General features: G+C 38.0%; 1 protein-coding gene across 8 annotated transcripts in view; it reads right to left on the reverse strand.

Annotated features, from left to right (window-relative positions):
• LOC137286653 (dystrophin-like) overlaps positions 1-22,385 on the reverse strand; it is a 386,558-nt gene that overhangs the window by 110,741 nt on the left and 253,432 nt on the right. For all 8 annotated transcript variants that reach the window (XM_067818622.1, XM_067818621.1, XM_067818620.1 and 5 more), the window contains one exon: positions 20,149-20,338. In XM_067818622.1, the coding sequence (XP_067674723.1) occupies positions 20,149-20,338 (190 nt within the window). The remainder of the gene's footprint in view (positions 1-20,148; positions 20,339-22,385) is intronic.

Raw genomic sequence — 22,385 nt, forward strand, 5'->3', positions numbered from 1 at the left:
CCAATGATAACCCCAAATATACAGCATCTGCAAGATCTGTTATTGTATCAGTCGATATTGTAAGCATTCGCAGAGGAAAATATCAACGCATGAATGTAGCATGTTACACAGAATTTGACTATAATGATGAAGATTATTAGGAACTGGCAAACCCTTCTGCATCACAATGCTCGATTCAGCACAACTTTAATAACAAACTTTCTCCAGTACTCAGTGTGTTGAACAATGAAATATTATTGACCAAAGTGCACTTCTGATAATTGAATTTATTTGGCTGAAGATGTCTTAAATTTTGAAATTCCTTTTCCACAATCGAAATTGTGTCATGGTTCAACTATAATGAGGATTTTTCTGCATGACTTTACAAAGCCCACAGCAATGGCCCCTATTCAAATGACTGACAGATTCGAGAGCTATTCTTGTCCCTTTTCAGGAGCAAATCAATCTTTAGAGTTTTTATCCTTCTATTTCACAATTATATGCCATGTTCTGAGCCGACAATGCCCTAGAAGGCACCCAAATAAATCCATCAATTAAATTTTGGTTCTGTTGAACCATACCTTGAAGAGTCTAGTGATTAGGGCGATGCGGAGATTCTGGGGGAACGATGGGTAAACACAGAAAAGAAAGTGGGCCGTAATTGATCAAAGTTGTTAAGTTGTTAGTGAATTTCCTTCCCTGTTATGCCTTAATGCTCCATACAACAAAAGGTCACTTTCCTTAGTCAGAAGGGTCAGAGGCACTAAAATGCATTAAGAAGAGAAAGATAAAATTAAGAAAATATTTCATGTTTGTTCATAATTATTTCTTATGATGCTGACTATTTGAAAAATTCTTTAACACAGCTGATGTTTCTTTAGAAGTAGTTAATAACAAAACAAAATTTGTGACTGATTTTGGAAGAAATTTGACTTTGATAAATTGGAACAGGAAAAGTAAAAAGATCTAAAATCATAACAGTTTTGACCTGGCATTTAACACAAAGGGGGATAACTCTCGACACTAAGCATGGACATGACAGCCTGAAAAAAAAACATAGCTCTTGAAACAGGAAATATCTATCAGTGTCAAGGAGATGGATGATTTTTTCACCAATTAGAGGCTGTGCTGTTCATTATTCTTGACGCAGACTCCCTTGAACTGCGACTGAGACATTTCTTATTGGAATTAAATGATTCTTAAACAACATCTTTCAAGGCCATACTCAACAACACAGAATGAAAGTTAAGATTACACTTGTTAATGGCTTGAATTGAAACATGATCATGACAAAATCCTGTTCAGTTTTAGATTTCAGAAGGTTTACAGTATCTGAAACCTCAGTATAGTTGAAGAATACACCAAGCTATTACTGTCAGAACTAACTAAAACCTGGCACTTTGCACACCACAGTATTAGGAGACCAGTGAGACACAGTACTATGTGACTTACTCCAACATCAGTTACTTTTAACCACCTCCATCAGCAAACAGAACTAATATCAGACTTTTCACAACAATGACACCACATACTAAACTAATCAAACAGAAGCTTTGCACAAAAATTGAAATTGAAAACTTTGAAGATTTACTGCGCAGATCAGAGGCAGTAATATTTTGTGATGAAAGACAAGTGCTGCTTCACAACATATTTTTGATTTACTAACATCATTAATGATAACCTGAAACAGCTAACATACAGCTCAATGATATTTCATCATATCCTCATTAAAGTCAGCACAATCTTTTCAAGATTACTACACAGAAAATGTCCGCCTCTCTAACAGTGATTTATACTGAAAACTCTAAGAAGTGTGTACTTTATGAAACTCTAAACTACCAGTTGACACCAGAGCTAAGGAATCACTAAACAAAATCAATAAAAGCGTGACAGTGCCACTGAGATAGCGCACATAAAACTGCAATAACGCAGCCAAAGACTGGCAAAAACAGTGAAGGGGGGAATTGTTCTAACAAAGCACAATGGTGTGCTGGCATACATTCACCTCATTTGGAAATGGATACACAATGCCATTTAGAAAGTGGTCAGATGCAACATATGCGGTATTTGGATTTAAACTTTCACAGTAAAGTACTAGTGCCCAACTGTGATAGTGTGGGTTCGAATCCCAGATGTGACTCAACCAAACAAAGGTACTAGAATCAACTCTAAAATATAACATATGTCTCATTTGGAGACACAATAAAAAACATAACGGATGAGTACAATATTGTTCTCATATGGTCTTTGGAATAGTTTACAGTGGATTGTCTTTCCATTGGTATTAAATTCTATATATCTAAGGTAGATTGTCCTTTTGGGAAAGACAGAACCTTACATCCAGCTAGATTGTACTTTTTGGACAGACAGACCCCTACATGCAGCTAGATTGTACTTTTTGGAACGGCAGAACCTAAGTCCTGCCCAGATTTTCCTTTATTGTCAATGAGTTCCTTTCTACTTAAATTTCAGTCTTGTTGTTGTCATTCATTCAATAAATTCACATAAGATTGCCTATTTAAGGTCAAAAATCATTTCTACATGACTCTCCCTTAAATATACCTTTCACAATTTAACTTCAGATGTTGTAATGTTAATTTTACTGATCCTATAAACACAGTTATTTTGCTCATATCTTTTAAAACTTAAAACAACAAATCTTCAAATATCAATTATGATATGCCAACAACATAATATATTTGAAAAAAAAAAATTACCATCCATCATAATTACGTCACCTCTATTATTAAAACAAAGAAAGATCCTTAAAGTTGTCTTCCTACTAACAAAATACGGAGCTATGATTCCTGATATTGATTGTCTGGTTCAGAGATTTCTTCCTTTTGTTTGTTCATACAATATCATCTATATCATATGGGGCAGGTAGAATCTTACGGTCTTGCTTTCGTGAGGGAGCACTTAACCATACTCTTTCTTCTTCTTTTCCACTGAATAAAGTCTACATCGATGAAGGCCAACCAGTTGATAGCACTAATTGGTCATTGATAGAGGAGTGGTCAGTTGTCTAAAGATTTGTTCAGCGTCTTGACCAGGGTCAACATTGATTGTATGATTCACAACACTAAATTACCTCCCTGACATGATCGACTCTTGGTACTTAATCTGAAATATGGCAGAACAACATTGTGCTTTTATACCACTGTCAGGCTGTCACATCTTGGTTGCCATGGTTACAGTAAAACTGACAAGCGCCAGTGTTTACTTGCCATATGCTGGAGAAAACAGAGCAAGGATGTACATGTTATGATGAGCGGAGTTGTCAGTGATCATGTACCTACAATTACGCAGTAGAGTTACTATGTGATATTAAATCATGAAAAATCAGTATCTTGCTAGACTAAGATATGTAAAGGATTGTTGGGCACCTTGCAGAAAATGTCCACATAGTAAGCCTGACAATACAAGCTGATGATATAATGTTCTACAATATTTGGGGAGTTGGATAGCCCAATAGTCAAAGTAGCTGCTTGTTTTGCCAAAGGCAAAGGTTCTAATTCCTACTTGGGAATGTGTGAAGCTTGTTTCTGTTCTCTGCTGGAATACATATGAGTGAGTTTAGTTTTAAACTGGACTCAGCAATATTTTAGCTAAATGGCGGCAGTCTGTATATGATCGAGTCTAGACCAGACAATCTAGTGATCAAGAGCATGAGCATCAATCTGCGTAATTGGGAACTGATGATAAGTGTCAACCAAGTCAAACAATGTTTCCTCACAGCAGCAACCAGTGAGGAATAAATAGAAATGCCTTAATGAGAAATGCCAGAGATTCTTACTAAACCACCCATTTCAAATATTACAGTCCTTTCAATTTTCAGATTTATATTACTTTTTTCAATATTGCTAACCTTTCCAGCTGTTCCATAGCCTCCTACACCCTGCCATTGATTGAGTCTGACATCTTCAGAATCATTAAACAAATCAGTCTGTCATAACCAATAGATCTTTCATGAAATATACAAGGACAAAAAACAGCAAAGTGTCAAAGGGCATTCTGTCCTTGTCATATCAATATTCAAACTTCAAAGAATGTGGTATCAAAAACGTCAAAGAAGCTCCACCCAATAGATAATTTCCTACATTACTTGTGTAAATTAGCAACATTGTAGGTGGCGGAAATGTACGCCACGCACGTCACCGATGAGCTAGGGGGTTATCAAGATGACTACCTGTGACAGGGTCGTCATTATCAGCAATGATTTACAGGTGACAGGAGACCTGGCAATCAATAGCTTCCACCTTCATCCACCATCCTCATCCTTTCTGCCTACCTAATGCTGACTTGTCTTGTTTCTCTAAAGCTATCTGATGAAGTCATCTTATTTTCCTCTACTTAGGCAGACTAGGGACTATGATGTGCTTGTCAGCTTTGAAGCACTTGCTTTCCTCATAAAATGGACAAATGATGACAAGGGTGGTCCCTAGTTCATTTTCTAGAAGTATATTTTGAACATTAATGGGTTGTTTCTCAAATAATCTGACATAAAACCATTGAATTAATTGCTGTCGTCCAACAAATCATTTAAGAATCAATTGTTACAGCCTGATAGGATCAAAGTGATATAAAGGTGCGGTAATTTCCACTGTAAACAGACATGGGGCCATGAAAAGATCACAGGCATCCTCAATTCCGGTGGCATGAAGAAGTACAAGGATGTGAGAATGTGAAAAGGACAAAAAAACACATGAACACACACACACACACACACACAAAACAGTTGATAAGTCATCTAGGCAGAAAATGACATGTCAGGTTTTAAATCATTTTCACAAACAATTGATAAATCAGATGATGAATTTAGCAGCATACAACTGAGTGAGCATGACTATCGTTAGAACATGGTAATTTAGGGAGGGAGGGCAGAAGGGTTTGCTAGCTCTTAAAGTGTTTTAAAGTGCTGAACACTCGGGTTTGAATACCCAAATGGGCACAATGTGTACTGAAATACTGCAAAAGAACAGGATATAGCAAGACTCACTCCCTCATTCAAAATGGTCTTCACTCGCTGCACCCAAGCAGAAGTTTAAATCTGGGTCTGCAGCAGGCTAAAAAAAAGTATGACCCTCAGGGCTATAACCCTCTATGTGCATGTCATGTATTTGTTCAGATTTCTAGTGTGAGTCCACTGAGGCACCATATGGCAGTTCGGACATGCCACTGAGACAAAGTGTACCGAATTGTCAACTTCATACAAGCACCAAGCGTACCTTTCTCAATCCTATAGTATGACACTGCCTCAGGACATAAATCCTCAAAATTCAGTTCTCCATGATGTTGCTTTCTCCACTACACTACCGAGGCAGCCCAGAGTCAGCATGAGCTATGCAACCACCCTCAGCATGATGGAATTAAACTAGGACTTGACCTGACAGGCAGACACTTCAACCACCTGGCCACCTCATGACTCAATTCTACATAGCAGAGGATCAAGAAAGTTAACAAGTGACTGTGACAAGTAAATGCTCTCAACATGGGTGTTCCCATCAATATTATATGGAGGAATTGAAATGCTGACATAGTTTAAACATTACCTGAAATGGCACACGTCTATGTGGGGACACGCTGATGACTTTGGGAGTGGTGATCCTCTGACAGTTTGGCACAGGGACTTTGAAATGGGCATGTCGGAAAGGCTCCATCTCTGTGCTCCTTACTCTTAAAACACAACCTTGTTCATTTCAAACTGATGGAGCCCCACCTTTCTCCAACCTCCAAAAATAAACTCATGTAATTTGAGGATGAACTCTCATAAACATCCCAAACCCTTCATTGCCAAACGCATATTTTTCTGTTTCACAAAAGATGAGCACAGCGTGAATGATGACCCATTACGGGTTGAGATCCATCAAATGGAATTTTTCACACATCAAAGTTAAAGTTATCCAAGTTGAATGAAATTCTAATTGAAGCTTATTTGGATGTGGTTGCTTCGTAAACTGCAATGCATAGGAATTCAATTAATCATTGCTTTCAACACACGGTGAAGAAACCGTAGATGTGAAATGGACAGACGTAGATTTCAATCAACATGAAAAACTCCCTGTTCAGTCAGTCAATGAGAACACCTGTCCAAAGCTGTCCATGTGACAAGCCTTCACACTGAAGTTCGTCAATGCTGCAACACCTTCTGGTAAGGTTCACAAATAGGTAATTCAAAGGTATTTCATGGTATCAAATCCTACACATCCACAGGCTTGTGTTTTCTCCGACAAGCAGAACTGACAGGTTTCCAGCATGTCTCTCAGGACTTTAGCCTATCAGCATCCTCCGAGAAAAGTTCTAATTTACAGTAAGAAATTTCTTTGGGTTAGACAGGTGAGATACACAAGGGTTGGAAGAAAGGTGAGTCGGATCTTAATGGGTCTTTCAAGACTGATTTTTGAAGCAGATGAAGATCAACAAATATCACATGTCAGCTGACTTCTCTCCTGAAGACTGTCGCATCCAATAGTTTCCCAAGAACATTCTTCATAATTGTATCCAGCATATATTCTCTCTCGGACTGAGCATGAATTCTACCCAGCTAATGGTCTCACTGGGATTCTATCCATCCAGTGCTGTGTCAGAATAAACACATCCAACCAGTTCACTGTCAGGATATATGTATCCATCTGATTGTTTCACAAGGACTGTTAGCTTGTAGTAATCCAGGCCAAATCCTTCATAAACTATACAAACTTCCAAGTATAAAATCTTCATGAAAGTAAACCTGTCAACTTCACACCCTGCCACAAATAACATTGAGTACAGCACCACCCTGCATTCATAAGCTGTCCTGCCGTGGCATCCCTAGCGTCTATTAACAGAACTGCCCCAACTGCTGCCATCCATGAAGTGGTGATAGGTCCTGGCCATGTACATTTCACGTGCAGTTGGCATCCCTCTGTCCAGCTGACAGACACAGTGTTCTACACAGCACGTGGGGAGGAGACAGTGGTCAATATTGATCCACTGCTTGATTACATGCTGCCCAGTCAAAGGATGGCAAATACGCAAAGTGCGACAACACACGAACCAACCTGGGCTAAAATATTGATGTCCCTCCACACGCAAAACCCGATTACAGCCAACTCAATTTCCCCCCCAAGAATCACAGTGAGCTACCTTGGCCTCTATCTCTAGTGTTTCCTGTTTCTCAAAATGTACTCCCTGATTGACGAGCTGCTTTTGACCGTGGACCAAAATCAACCAGAATTGACTGAACGGCTCAATCCATCGTAATGCTGTGCCCAAACTGTTGCAACTGCAGGTGAATGTCAGTTTATGCGAACACCAACCCATGAGACTCATTCAAACCGACTTCATTCCTGAACAAACCTACTTTAACTGATCCGAGATTAACAGACTAACATAGCGAGGAAAGTAAACTGGTATTTCTCATTTGAGTAGAATCATATCACAGAGAGGATTCCAATTTATCAAAGCATACCAAGTATCCATCACACTATGAAACTGTCTCTCCATATGGAATTTCCATGGCCAATGTTCACTCAGAGCATAGTCTATGCTCATACTGTGCGTGCTCAAGTAGGACCATATCCCTGGTTTCACACAATGGACCGCTTTCAAAACTGGCGCTGGTACCACTGTGATGACTTGAATGAAATATTCATCACCTGAGTGTTACGGACGCCTTCATTATTAGCTGGTAAAACATTGGCTTCAGTGGCTAAGCACTACTCCAATATCACACGTAACTTTCATTTCTAATACAGGCTTTGTCAGCATCCGTCATTCATTTAAACCTTTTCACGATTCAATGCAGATGAATCTTGCCATGAGACCTGGTGAAATTAACGCTCAGTTGCTTATTTCAAGACACATGATTAGCAGAGTCATCTAAGGTGCTTATTGTGGATCAGCATTATACAGGGACATTACCAACATCAACAAAATGAAATATCCAATTAATAGCAATCTCGGGGGCAGAAAATTGTCAGATTTTACCTAAGGTGATCAATGGTTTCTTTTGGGGTTGCTCTAATTATTGATCAACCCAATTATTGATTACCCTGCATTTCTTCTCCTGGTTTAATGATCGGTGTGAAATGGACAACACTCAATCTCTCTCAGGCAGTAGGTGGATGAATAATCCAGTGTTGGGGAAATATAAAAAAAATAAAATAAATTGGTCCAGTGTTTGTAATCAATAGAAAACAATAACCTCGCAACAGTTTTCATTTCCACTCCTGAAGAGCTACTGAAAGAATTTCAATGTCAATGATGAATCTTTCAACAAACACAGATGACTTAAGAAATAAGATCATGCAGACATGTCATAATTATTCCAAGATCATAATTATGCAATAAATAATCAATGCACTGATCTTGGATTTCTTTTCCATCTACATATAATTATTCTGACAATTATGCAATGACAAAAGTCTTAAAATACCATTTGATTTAACTGACACGTAATTATTTAAAAAAGGTGAATTATGTTCTTTTAATATTGATATTGATATCAGTGAAATAATCTATAAAGCAATAGACTCGTATGAACATGTTTGTTTTCAATGTACATCCCTGATTCCCTGGAGAAAGGGAGACAACTGCATAATCATATGTCTGTTAAACAATGAAGAGATCATAGAGAATAATACACTGTAGGTATCACATACACCATGTTGTCAAGGATGGTGTTTAAAATCAACAGACTTGGTAACACACTACAAAATCTCATGCCCCTCAAATAAGAAAAAAAAATCCAATTTTGTTTTCAGTGTTTTTTTCATACACAGAAGAACCCAGAAATGTTTTTACAGCATTTTGTTATTATATATAGTGATAATGCCATGGAAAGTGCTTGTTTCAATTAAAAGATCTCTAGAGAATGTGCTTTTGTGACTGTGGGAAAAAAAATTAAACTACGTCTGTGTATGTTGTTGTTATATATAGTGATAATGCCATGGAAAGTGCTTGCTTCAATTAAAAGATCTCTAGAGAATGTGCTTTTGTGGCTGTGATGGAAAAAATTAGACTATGTCTATGTATGAAATAAAAAGCTCTAACCCTATATGGCTTGCATGTATGTATGGAATAAATCTCAATGTGACAACATCAAAACAATTGAGGTGAGTTATCTGCTTATGTGACCAACTGTCAGTTGTATACTTATATACACTGTAGGTAGTTAATTGGTTACAGTGGCACACCCACCTTGTATGCCATTGTGAAGGGGGAATCTCGAGGAAATAAGGAGAGCACTGAAAGGGTGAACTTCACTACTCTGATATCATACAGCTGTAGTCTCTAAAACAAGGTTGATTTCTATCATTTCTTTGCAACACATACAGGATACTATAGTAACTCACTCCATATCTACATTTAATAAACTGTCATTTTCCTTACAAACAATTAAAATGCCAACCAATAGTCTTTATATGTCATTAAATAAGCTGTATGAGGGGTGATTAGAGGTAGGTCATTATCCAGTGAAGGTAGGATATTGTCCAATATCAGCAAAATTCAACAAGAACTAGCATTATAGAGTGACTGAGCGACAGAGTGAGTGAGCAAGGTTTTGTTCTGCTTTTAGCAATATTCCAGTAATATCAAGGAAGGGGACAAGAGAAATGGGCTTCACACATCGTGACTTGAACTTGTAAATTCAACTCGGGAACTGAACCCACATCTTTAGTGCTCCATGTGGACACTTTAACCATGGAGAGAGTGAGCATTTAGAGAAGGATGGAAAATTACTTTTATACTGGAATAACCTACTTGAAAAAGATATTAGCATCTGTACCAGGATACTGTTTTGATGGAATAAAGACAATGATATCCCTTTGTCAATTATGCTTTCACTGCCACTAAAACTTCAAAAAGCTACTTAGAAATAATGTCTCCATAGAAACATGTTGACATGAAGATGATCAAAGCAATGCTAAACTACCTCATGCCAATATAGACCAAATGTACACAATCCATTACCAAGTAAATGACAAATCAAGAATCTGTTAGTATCTGACAGACATTCTGTCAGAAATTGAACGAGAATACATTGTGAGAGAGCATACACCTAATTCAACAGTCAATGAAAATCAACAGAATAAACACATTTCTGTTTCTTGTCAATGGCCTCTTTTGATTGGACAGACAAACATCTATTATCTTATCATTTGCGTGGAAATTGGTTTTGAGATGAATTAATACAACCATCCATTGGCAAGCTGTTACATTTTGTATATTTCAGTTATTTAGAACAGACACACCAGATGATGAATAATATCCTCTTATAGGCTGACTTGAAATGAAAACATTCTGCATTTACTTTGAAATAACAAAGTTCAATTACAAAATATAATGACATATTCATTATGTACCAACGTAATTAGCATGTTAAAGTTGACACAGAGAATAAATATGATGTTTCCAACAACAAATTCCATACTGACCACACTGGAATATTTTGTAAATATATTTGTAACAGCAGATCATATTAATACATTCTGTTTTTAACAATTCCAGAAACTGAATCAGTCCAATTTTCTTACCTTCAGTAACTGAACTTCTGTCCAATAGATTTGTTCCAGCAAATCGTCCTGAAAATTCATATTTGCATCTCTCCTCATACTGTAACAGGTGCCCTTTTATCTAATATGGTATATTTGTTTGTTGGTTTCATCTGTGTAATCCATGACTGTGCCATCATTTAAACTCAATCACAACTCTCTTTCATAACAGGTGTCACTTGATTTTGTACATCCATCACTACTTCACTCCTTACAGTGTATACAACTGCAAAGACGTAACTCCATCTTGTGTCCTCTGATATGTACATCCACAGAGCATAAGTGCCAACCACTACACCCAATACCAATGACACACACTGTCTATTGGGTTATCAATTGTTTCCAACTCAGAGAAACATCTTGAAGCTATCTGCAACACATTCCGGTGTCCATTTCATGTCAACTGTGCTCAGTTTCACATTAATCCATGTCTATTTCAACTTAGCTGTACAACTACACTGAAGTGTGGCTGCTGAAGCAAACCTCTCCTTTCATTGCTGCTCTCCTACAATTGTCTGTGCATTAAAATACAATGGATCAAAGAAGATCCACAATCAATTACAACACAAAAAAGAGAATTTCAAAAAGACACTGTACTGCAAAGACTGCTCTGTCATCAGTAAGCACCATCAGGTAGTTTTATAGATACAGCTGCTATTTTTGGACATTCACATCACATAAGTCTGTCAATGACATATTAATGTCATCGACAATCCACATGAATCATCAGAATCACGTACACTTCCAGTTCACAACACTGTAAGTTCACCTCCATCAGAATCCAACTACACCTAACCCAGATGCATCACAAACGAAAAACTGATCCGATAGACATCTGATTATATATACCACATCCGTTACACCTGAACTGTGGCAGCCGTGTGACACATTAGGTCTGGTTATATCCGTCCTCAACCTTAGAGTGGTTCACAACTTCAACATGCTGATATTCCACGTACCTATTGCTATAAATCATCCATCAGAAAATATGTGATGTATCTGTCAATATATACAATGCATACACCACAAGGGAGATATCGAATGTACCTGTCACTACTTATCACCAGGTAGATATAGAATGTATCTGTCACGATAAATGGTGCGTATACCACAAAGTAGATATACCATGTAGCTATCACAAGATATGTCCAGGTAGGTACAGAACTAACTGTCACTATATACCACAAGGTTAATATAGAATGTATATACACCACCAGGCATATATACTATGTAGCTGTCTGAAGATACCACCAAATTTATATACACTCCATCTGTCACAGTAACTCATGCGGAAGGTATGATACACAAATACTACCTAGTTATCTAACACAACTTGGTTGTTATCATCTTATATAGAGAGATGCAACATGGTCAAACACAAACATGTTATGAGTGATGATCACACAGATAGAGGCAATTTACTGGAGAATTTTCTTAAAGACCTGATTAGAACCTATCAGAACCTAATTCAGACTTGCCTGTCTGTCAATAACATAAACTGGAGGAAGGTTCATAACTCATTTCTTAAAGAGCATGTTTCAATGCTAGGCAACTTAAATAATGAAATCACATTAAATCGCTGATAACACAAACTATGACACAATGTAACAATCACTATTTGCAGATGTTACTCAGAGCTAAATATACCATATATTGGTATGTTCATGATTTGAAAAATGAATGCTAAAGGAAAGTTCTCCACTGAAACTATAAGTGATCCCAAAGAAAAGTCCTCTGAAACTAGTGATCCTAACCTGGCAATATGTCACCACTGATTTACAATAATTGTCTGCATCTGGAGAAGTGAAAGGTACCAAGGCTGCATCAGAACACAACCATAATGTCAATAGCTAGGGGATGATTCACACCATTAACCTGTCGTTTTCCTGACAGGACGTACACCTCAAAGCTCGGGAGTAGCTTCAAGCATCTACATTTTGATAATATACTATTTTTGTCACTTGTACAACACTGGTCACAAACATTAAAATAACTTGAAATAAAACAACTTATAATTAAAATAAAAATGTCACAGAAAATGCCACTAGAAATTTGTTCGGATTTTGATTCACACTAACATGTTTGTAAAACTACGCCCACTTTTTTACCCATTCTATCTGCTACCTTATAGCCCTCGGATATGAGCACAGACCCACACCGTGAAAATGTCATTGGCTAATCCCAAGGGTAATCAACTCCACCATGACAAATGTATGAAATCGGAACTTGTCAATTTCAGTGCCCATTTGAACTATGAAAGCGGAGACACAATGTTTCATTGTGCTCATGACAGAAATGCTTTTGTTGGGCTACAAGTAATGGAAACACTGATCCAACCATTCATGAGGCTCACACACATCATGCAGTAACTCTACACAGAGACTGATGCCAATTTCATCCTGCAAACATAATAACTACTGTGAATGTCCTCCACACTTCTTGTCCTATTCCAACCCACAGCACTGGGAGTCACCAAAACACTTTCTTCCAAATCTTATGGTTTTGTCAATTTCATCATGAAAATCTGCTTCACACATTTGTGTAGCCACTGATGATTACTGTCTGAAACAGTTTAAATCCAATCACTGTTTTCAATGTTGATTCTCCACACATTCAAATCTTGCAATATACTCCACAGAATACAAAAAGTTGACAAATGAGAAAGTTGCCAATTCACAATATACAAATGTAATAACTTGTGTATTTCAGAAAGGGTTTTCTTGAGTAAACTTAGACCTGCATGAACATGACTGCCATCTGCGGCCTTGGCAGTTGCGTTTGTGCAATAAACCCAGCTTCTTTATCGAAGATGGGTTGTGATGAGATAAGAACACAACCAGGCTGATCAGTTGAGTGAAGCAGGAGAGTAGCAGCCTGGATTCCACATGTCACAACACACGCCCTCCTATCCCCACCGATACTATCTGTACCTGGCTAAACTCTTCAAGTCTGATCCAGCTTATTTAGGTCTCTGAGCAACAAAAAAGCTCTTTTCCTGAACAAATAGAATTTCTTGTTTCCATGTCAACTGTATCTGTAAAATCACTTTAGCATAATGCTTGATCAAATGATGCTGTGATTTATCATTTTGAGAGAAAAGAATTTCAGTTTGTCATATGAGTAGATTGAATGAAGAAGGAAAAACATTGGATAACATCATTTAACATGAACACACAATAGGCATCATTGTAAAGAGTTTATATTCTCCTCATAGTTGGATCAAGACTCAGTAGGTCCATAGGAGTATCACCAATAATTCTCACCAGCACACAATGGCAGATGACTACAGCAGACACAATTCTTCCTCTAGAGATATCAATTGCTGCATTGCTTTGAACTTTAAAATCCCTGCTAGTTCTGTTCTGTACACATGTGACAAAAGATCTTTGACTTCAATCAGTTTCTACAGCTTTGTATATCTTGAATTTTCCAACTAAAGTGAACCTTGATAAAACAAACTTCAACAGTTGTCTCAGTCAGTTGGTAAAAAATCCATGTAAGAAACATATGCCGCAACTATCATCAGTTGCTTTGTAATTAATAATATTTCATGAAGACCAATCTGTTATGATGGTGGTGTCTATATCACAGCCTGATTGACGCCTGCAATCCAACGATTCTCATCTACCAGGCCGCAGGACCCATCAATTTCACAAATGTAACATACAAAGTTTGACATCTGAATTCCCCTTGAATAAAAATGTCAAAAAACAATTCCATGTCCTCTAGGGGGTAGTTTCTTGGATCATTCTTTCACGAAGTAGTTTTCAAAGTTGAAATAATCATTTTTGCCTTGATGACAGCCGTGTTTAGCTGTCATGTTTCACAGCTGTCTTTGGTAGTCCTGTTTGTTAGTTTGGCATGGAAGTCTACAGTCGTTTAGCCTGAGAGAGCCTCAAAGCCTAACATGTCCACATTTATCTGTTCCACTTGGTCATGTGGTGAAACTTACATTCTGAGCAAGAGGGAGTTCAAGTAATCTTAAATAGGTCATGTCTTGAAACAGACATCTTGTCACTGGAGGTATGACTGATACTGATATGATTTCATGTTCCAATGTAAGTCAACAAGCATTCAAATGATTCAAAGTTGCTCCTGAGTCAGTAGTTGTTGAAATTACTTAATATTCCAATGTGAATCAACAGATATGGAAATGATTTAACATTCCTTGTGCACAAACAGCTATGCAATTGAAAAACCATGAGTGATTCAAACACAATCCTGCATTTCAAAGTCCGTTTTCAAACACTGAGAATTTGAAAAAATTATTAACACACATACAACAATTCAATGCATTCAGGGCAATCAGATATTATTCCAAGCAACAGTGTCATTCCCTATCCTCCAAAGCAATACCACATCCATTCAAGATACATTTATACTATATTTAGATTATATACAGTTTGCACTCAACATCTTGTCCTCGTGATACAATACTAGTATATCCACATCAAGCTTCCCTCCAGAAAGAGCACAACAACTAGACCCTCCTGGATATACTTGTTCATTCATTGGGCTATTTCTTTCTTCCATGAAACAACAGGATCAGCAGAAGGTTAGCATCAGTTGCAAGTTCTCTTTGTAAGGGAAGAGTTTTCCCCTTCAACAAAGGGTGTGTTGTAAATTTGCTAAATATTACTCTGTCAGTCACAACCAAACAGACGTTTTTAAGTGGTTTCACCCATGTCATGTGAAGCAACTTTACAGACAAGGTCACAATCTGTGAGATATCGGAGCCAGTTTCTTGCCATGGAACTCACACTGCCAATTATCTTCTGAAGAATTCAGGAATTTTTTCTTGGACAAAAACACTCTTCCTGTCATTCAAAGTTTCCACCAACTGTCAACAACACCATGGAACAGCCTGATTTTCTGGGTTTCTCACCCCAGCACTTATCTGTGGCATGAACTCTGCCACTTACATCTAAGTAATTTGTGTAATCTAAAGACAAAGGGGAACCCTTCCCAACTAAAACAAAGCCATAGTGTATCTGCATTTTCACATATATTGTTTCAGTGATGCAATACGTAGCTTAGATTGGGTATTATGTGTATGTTTCTTTGCATCATTGCATGTGTCAAACAAGCATCACATGCACAATGCTTGTTCCCTGTTCAAGTTCCTGCTTTTATCGCCATTGAGTAAGTGCTGAGTGTGTGGGTGTGTGCGGTGTGGGGGGTAGCAATATTCCAGCAATATTATGGCAGCGGATATCTGAAATGGGCTTAGGCTTAGAGGGAATAGAACCCAGGTATTCACTGTGAAGAATGAACACTTTAACCACAAGGCTAACCTAGGTACTCTCACATAAAGTAGCCATGTTGTGATATCACTGTCACTCACTATCCTGTGATGGTATTCTGGACAATACAATTTTTAAGTGTTCGCTTTGACTAATGAGATCATTCAGCTTCGACTAATGTGATTAAATAAAATATTAAAGATGATTAAAATTAGCATAGAGTATAGAATGACTTTTCACAGAAAATGAATATTCAATATTTTAACCATTAATGTCAAAAGGAATCCAAACATAGCTTCATCTTCATTCCTTTCTCATCACCATTAGAAATCGAGTCAGCACATCCCCCAATCTCAGAAAGCACCTGCATCCAACCTGAATTTAATAATTCCTTGGCATCAATTCATGGGAGGGAATATCTGACAGGCTTTAACATGAAGCTGCTGGGATCTCCACTGGTGAAACCTACAAGCAATCAACATGAAATAGCCACCACCTTGAGTTGTGTAAATGTACCTGGGTCTTTGAACTCAGGATATTAGTGACTGACATCACATGTCTACCAGATATAATATGATTATTGCTACACTAAATACATCACAGAATCATATGGAATACGGCTTTGAGATTCTGCTGTTGTTCCTTTGGTAAGCTGAGGGTCAGAACGGATGGGTACCAATGGACATATTCTGTGATACAGAAATTATTTTGTTGTGAAAGAAATGAAGTCAATGTCTTGTAAAGAATGAATACATTAAAAGAAAAAAACTTCACGAAGTGAATGTGCATCTAAATCACTAAAACACCTCTTATTGTAAGTATTCATGGTGGTCCTGGTTAGAATTTGCCTTCAGCAACCTATGCTTGCCATAAAAGGCTACTTAAGGGATTGCAGGGTCAGACTTGTTGACTTTGTTGATGTTGGTCAATGTATCAAAATTTCATAGACTGAAGTTCAGGATGTTAGTCACTGGATTGTCTGGTCCAGACATAATTATTTACAGACTGTTGACAGCATATCTGGAATATTGTGCAATGTTAAACAACAAACAAACAAATGTTATAGTAAGCAAGGTAATGGGGTTGTCAAATCTAGATACAAATTAGGACAATGGCTCTCCTGACCAGTGGCTACTGAGAAAAAGCTGTTCAAGGGTTACATGCAGGTTAAGTACCTTAGTCTCTACCTCGTGGACACTCCTTCCACAGCTGGTCAGTATGTTCTACTGTCCAAGACCACAGTATAAACCCTGCAGGGCTTGGAGGAATTAACTGACATCTAATATTTGCTTTGATGCTGACACAACTGAGAACAGATTCAGCCCAAGAACACTGGCTTGTATGTCTGTATCACCATGGCGACTAGACATTGCAGAACCTGAACATGCATTTGGGCTTATTTGGAAAAACATAAGAAATCCATGAGCAAAGGTTAAACATGTAGTGTTTATAGCATGTTTCCACCCAACAGGTTTGTTTAGCAGGTGAATTTTTTCAAAGATTCTCCCATCACTGTATGCATTTGTAAGGTGTAAAATAAGCATTCAAGTGCCGTTCACTTAATGCCATGGAATATCATGAAGGGACAGTTAACTTCATAGAGAGACAACACCATAGAGTTTGTAAACACTGGAACATTAACTAAATAGTAACTAATAACAGTTTCTGATTTCACTTTTGAGAACCTTAGCTTGTTCTAGTAAGTATAATTAAGTATAAAATAGACGCAATAACAAAATTAATATAACACTGGTATGTTCTGAGAGTCACAAAGAGCAACGTATGGGTTAGCTGACTCAAATATTTGGCACATACTACAGTACTGGAATGACACAAGTTCTTGCAAATTTAGTTTTCCTAAGCAACATATAACTCATTTAAAAACGAGTATGTGGGGTGACATATCCCCTGCATGTAACAGTATAATTGACAATCTAAAAATCTATAAATTTAACCCTTGCCAAAACATTACGGTCTATTCAATGGAACTATTGGAGTAAATGAGTTTGCTTGTTCTTCATTTTTTTGTCATGTCAAGGGAGTGAGTGAGTGAGTGAGTGAGTGGGTGAGTATAGGTTTATGCCGCAGTCAGCAAAATTCCAGCTATATGGCAGCGATCTGTAAATAAACAAGTCTGAACCAGACAATCCAGTGATCAACAGCATGAGCATCGATATGTGCAATCTGGCACAGATGACTTAAGTCAACAAAGTCAGCGAGCCGGACCACCCAATCCCATTAGTCGCCTCTAATGACAAGCATAGTCACCTTTCATGGCAAGCATGGGTTGTGGAAGGCCTATTCTACCCTGGAAGTTCACGCGCTTCATGTCAAGGAACATCAGTGATGGTCCTGACACATTGTAACCACATTGGGAAACAAACCCAGACCTCTGGCCCAAAAAGTGAACACTTGAATCAAGATTAACCAATCCCAGAATCCCTATGAGGATACAGATGCAACATAGTCCCTTGGCTAATGCCTCTCATATACAGGAACTGGTTGGATGAACAACATGAGTAAATTGGAAGAAAAACTGAATTAATGAAATTTTCAATCTGAAACAGCATGGTTATGCACATAATTCTGAATTGCCATGGCGAGAAAATGTTTCCACTTGATGACTCATTCTAATTAATTTCCCATGTTCCAGGAACTGGATGATGAAAACATGTGTATATGTCACAGTTATCGTCATCGCCATGGTGATCTATGCACCAAGATGCCACTTTTTCAAATCCTATGAGTGTACTGTACTTGATGAACTCGAATGATTACCTGATACCTTTAATTACAAGCCAACATTCTAATGACAGAAACTGACTGCAGAATGATAGGTTTTGTTTCATTATGGCATGTTGTGCAACAAAACACTGCCTTAGGCTAACGCGCATCCCTGAAACACATTGATTCAAAATGCCAATGGTGATTGAAAGCTTTTTGTGTTTCATATTGGTGAAAAGAGTTTTGGGTGTGTATAGTAACCAAGAATTGTTATTGCAGTTTCATATAGCAGCATTTTTAATCATCATTGTTTGAGGCTCCACATGTATACAACTAATACCAGATTCAGTGTGGTTTTTGTTCCATTAACTAAAAGTATCCTGACAATTTGAAAACAAATTTAAATAACCTTTTCATACAGTGTCACCTACATGTTATACCTGTTATCAAAACTACTATTTCATCTTAATGTGCAGAAGCATCAGTTTGACATATTTTACAATAGGTGTTCAGTAAGCTTGTGTCGAGGCATTGACAGTTTGTAAAACATACTGACTGACTGCCAAAAGATTACGTCAACAGACTGTCCAGACTGAAGTTCAGTTCAAATCCCTTCATATCCCTTGAATCCCAGCTGAAACTGATGACACTTATTAGTCTGTCAGTTTAATATTTGTCCCAATACGCTAAGTTACTGCCAAAATTTCCCATGTGACACAGACCTGGTGATGGAACAGTGGAGCCTACTCCCCCTTTTAACCACAACAATACTGACATAACCTTTAACACATGTAAATGACACAGAGACTCAGAAATAGAGACAGCAGCAGTCATCAGACACTGGCAGGACACTACAAGCAAGTTCCACCTAATATTTACTATTTCAGTATTACGTAAATGTCAGTGTTATTTGAGTCTTCTAAACAACAGGTTAATCCTGGTACACAGCTATAGATGAAGCATCCTAACATGGATGATGACATTTTCACAACAGACAAAAGTATAGTATCTATACATACAGACAAACCCTGATGTTCTTTTCATAGATGGATGTTGAAATACCAAGGTAATTGTTTGAATGTCAGATTTTCTGAAGTATTGATTTCCATGTTTGAGCAGTAATTCACTCAGTCCAAAATTGAACAGAAAAGGCAATTTCTCATCTGTATTTGAAAAAAGTTGATGTGCAAGCTCATGTGAACCTGAGTGTTGTTGTGACCTCAGTAAATGTGACCTCTTGAAGATACATTCGTAAGTCAATTTGACTTCAAGAGCCAGAGGACTATCTGGCAAATCAGTGTGACCTATAGTTGATGTGACCTCAAGTTAATGTGACCTCCAGTTTATATCTCAATTTAATGTTGCCTCCAGTTGATATGACCACAAGTCAAAGTGACCTCTAGTTGGTATGACCTCAAGTTCAAGTAACCTCCAGTTAGTATGACCTCAAGTCATATTCACCTCCCCAGGTACGACCTCAAGTTTAAGTGACCTCCAGTTGGTATGGGCCCAAGTCAATGGGATCCAAGAACCATCAGGTTGATGTGAACTCCAGTTGATGTGACAACTTTGGTGATTTTTTAACTCCCTGTGAGTGAGCCCAAAGATTTGCTTGACGGTCAGGTTATAAATCCAATTAAAGAGAAGAAAAAGAAAAAAGTACTCACCCTAAACTGCTCCAAGTATTCGCTACAAAGTTCCTCATTTTCTCGAACTTCCTCTTTTGCAGTCTCGTCCGCAAGCCGGACGAAGCTGTGTTCCATCCCTTGTAGCCAGGCGATGAACTCCTCCATGGACGTGTCAAACTGCTGCAGAGAGTTATGGTTGTCTTGCAGTGCCTTCCAGTTATTTGTCAGTCTGAAACACAATTCAGTTTCAAGTCACCCCCATAAAACTAAACATCCAGTCTTGATCATGAATCCATTAAAAAATTGTCTTTCGGCATCATGCAGGTCAGACAACCAAGCAACTATTTTTGTTGCTTCTGACAGAACATACAATAACTCTACTCCAAAGGTAAACCCATGTGAAGTCAATTTCCACTTTGGATTTTGATGCTGCAAGAGAGATTATGTATCTCAGAAAACTGGGTTCTCGGTGCACTGAAATACCTCATGAAACTCATTGAACTGATGTGATCAACTGAACAAGTGATAATGAAGTGACGAGCAAATGCTCTGACCTCATGTACATCTTAGGTATGTTGGTTGCCTCAGACAACTGTAAGAAAGGAATGGGATGAAACCTGCCTAGTTTCACAAATAAATAACATAAAAATTTACCCAGAAAGTTAGTTTTCAAATGAACAGTTAAGACAATCACAATATACTGAATTATGTTGAAAGGGTCTTAGAACAAACAAGTTCCAGGCGACAAACAGTCAAAACAGAAGAAGAACAATACCTCCAAAAGGAGGGCTTTCCTCCAGACTGCCCATTTCCCTATCTCCATGATTCAGGACATTAACTGCCACAGTGTACCACCTTGGTAGTCCAGTGGACAGAGCGTCGGCTTGTAGAGGAGAAGGTGGGTGATGCCCACCGTGACTGCATCAAGCATTTGGCATGGAGGGGATAAAACAAGAAATTGCTGATCAGGTCAGTTAAGCTGCAGCAAGGTATTTTAGCAGTCTAGCGTGAGTGACTGAGATTAGTTTTACACCACTTTTAGCAATATTCCATCAATATCATGGCAGGGGACACTAGAAATGGGCTTCATGCATTATACCCATGTGGGAAATAGAACTCATAACGCGCAAACACTTTAACCAATAGGCTACTCTGCTGTCCCTCAGTGGGCTAGTCATGTTAAACCTTCCAGAGTTCGAACAAGTATAGGCAACCCAACAGCCAAGCCCACTCATACCTACACGTGTACCATGCTGCTGTACAGACACAATGTGATGAGATACCCAGTTTCACCTCAGGGTCAGTAACTGTTAGACTGACACACACAAGATACAATTAGAGACAAAAAGGGGGAATTTATGGGAACTGTATGACATTAGCAGGAGCCTAGCTACCCTTAACAACCATCCTGATTTGACCATCCTTTTTGATAACATCCTCCTTCTCCAAGACAGCTGAGAACATACTCCATATCAGAGTATCACGCACACAGGAAGGAGACTCGCAGGAAATGAATATCACAGGTCAATTTGAATCCATATCTATAATTTAATCAATATCAGGACATGAATAATTGATACAAATTAATTCCTGTACATGACAAGCTGAACCCTTGATAGACAGCCATTACTGTTCACTGTGAAGCTCCTTCATATTCAGTTCCTGTATCTTGTATGATGGCTGGAGTCCAACCCTGAGTTTATATCTATAATCTGTTTACCAGATTTCTTCATATCATAATTGTTGCTATTTGGTTGAGAGTGAGTGAGTGAGAGTCAATGAGTGAGTTTAGATTTAAGCTGCTTTTAGTATATTCAAGCAATGCTATGGCGAGGAACACCAGAAAGGGGTTCCAAACATTGTATCCACTCTTTGGTGTGACAAGCGAATGCTTTAACCACAAGGCTACCCACCAGCCAGATTTGATTGATAGAAGTCATTCAACTTCTTCATTATCACTAGGAACAATTCAAGTCAACCAACACTTGAAACATCTAGAGTCATTCGCTTTTTTGTTATCAACACAAACAATTATGTATAAGTTGACAGAGAAACACTGATGGAGAAGCTTATCTTCATCGGAAATCAGTTGTCATCAAGGCTGTTTAATTTTGAGTCAATGAATGGGAGTGGTTTATTAGTGATGCTTATTTTTAGACACCTAAGACAATTCGGTATGTGAATGCACACTCGCCATCAAACCAGATTGAGAAACCTGTGACGTCATGTCATGATGTATGTGACATAAACATACACTTTCAGCTGACACTTTTTAT

This window comes from Haliotis asinina, chromosome 6 (genome assembly GCF_037392515.1).
Source record: "Haliotis asinina isolate JCU_RB_2024 chromosome 6, JCU_Hal_asi_v2, whole genome shotgun sequence".
Classification (NCBI taxonomy): domain Eukaryota; kingdom Metazoa; phylum Mollusca; class Gastropoda; order Lepetellida; family Haliotidae; genus Haliotis; species Haliotis asinina.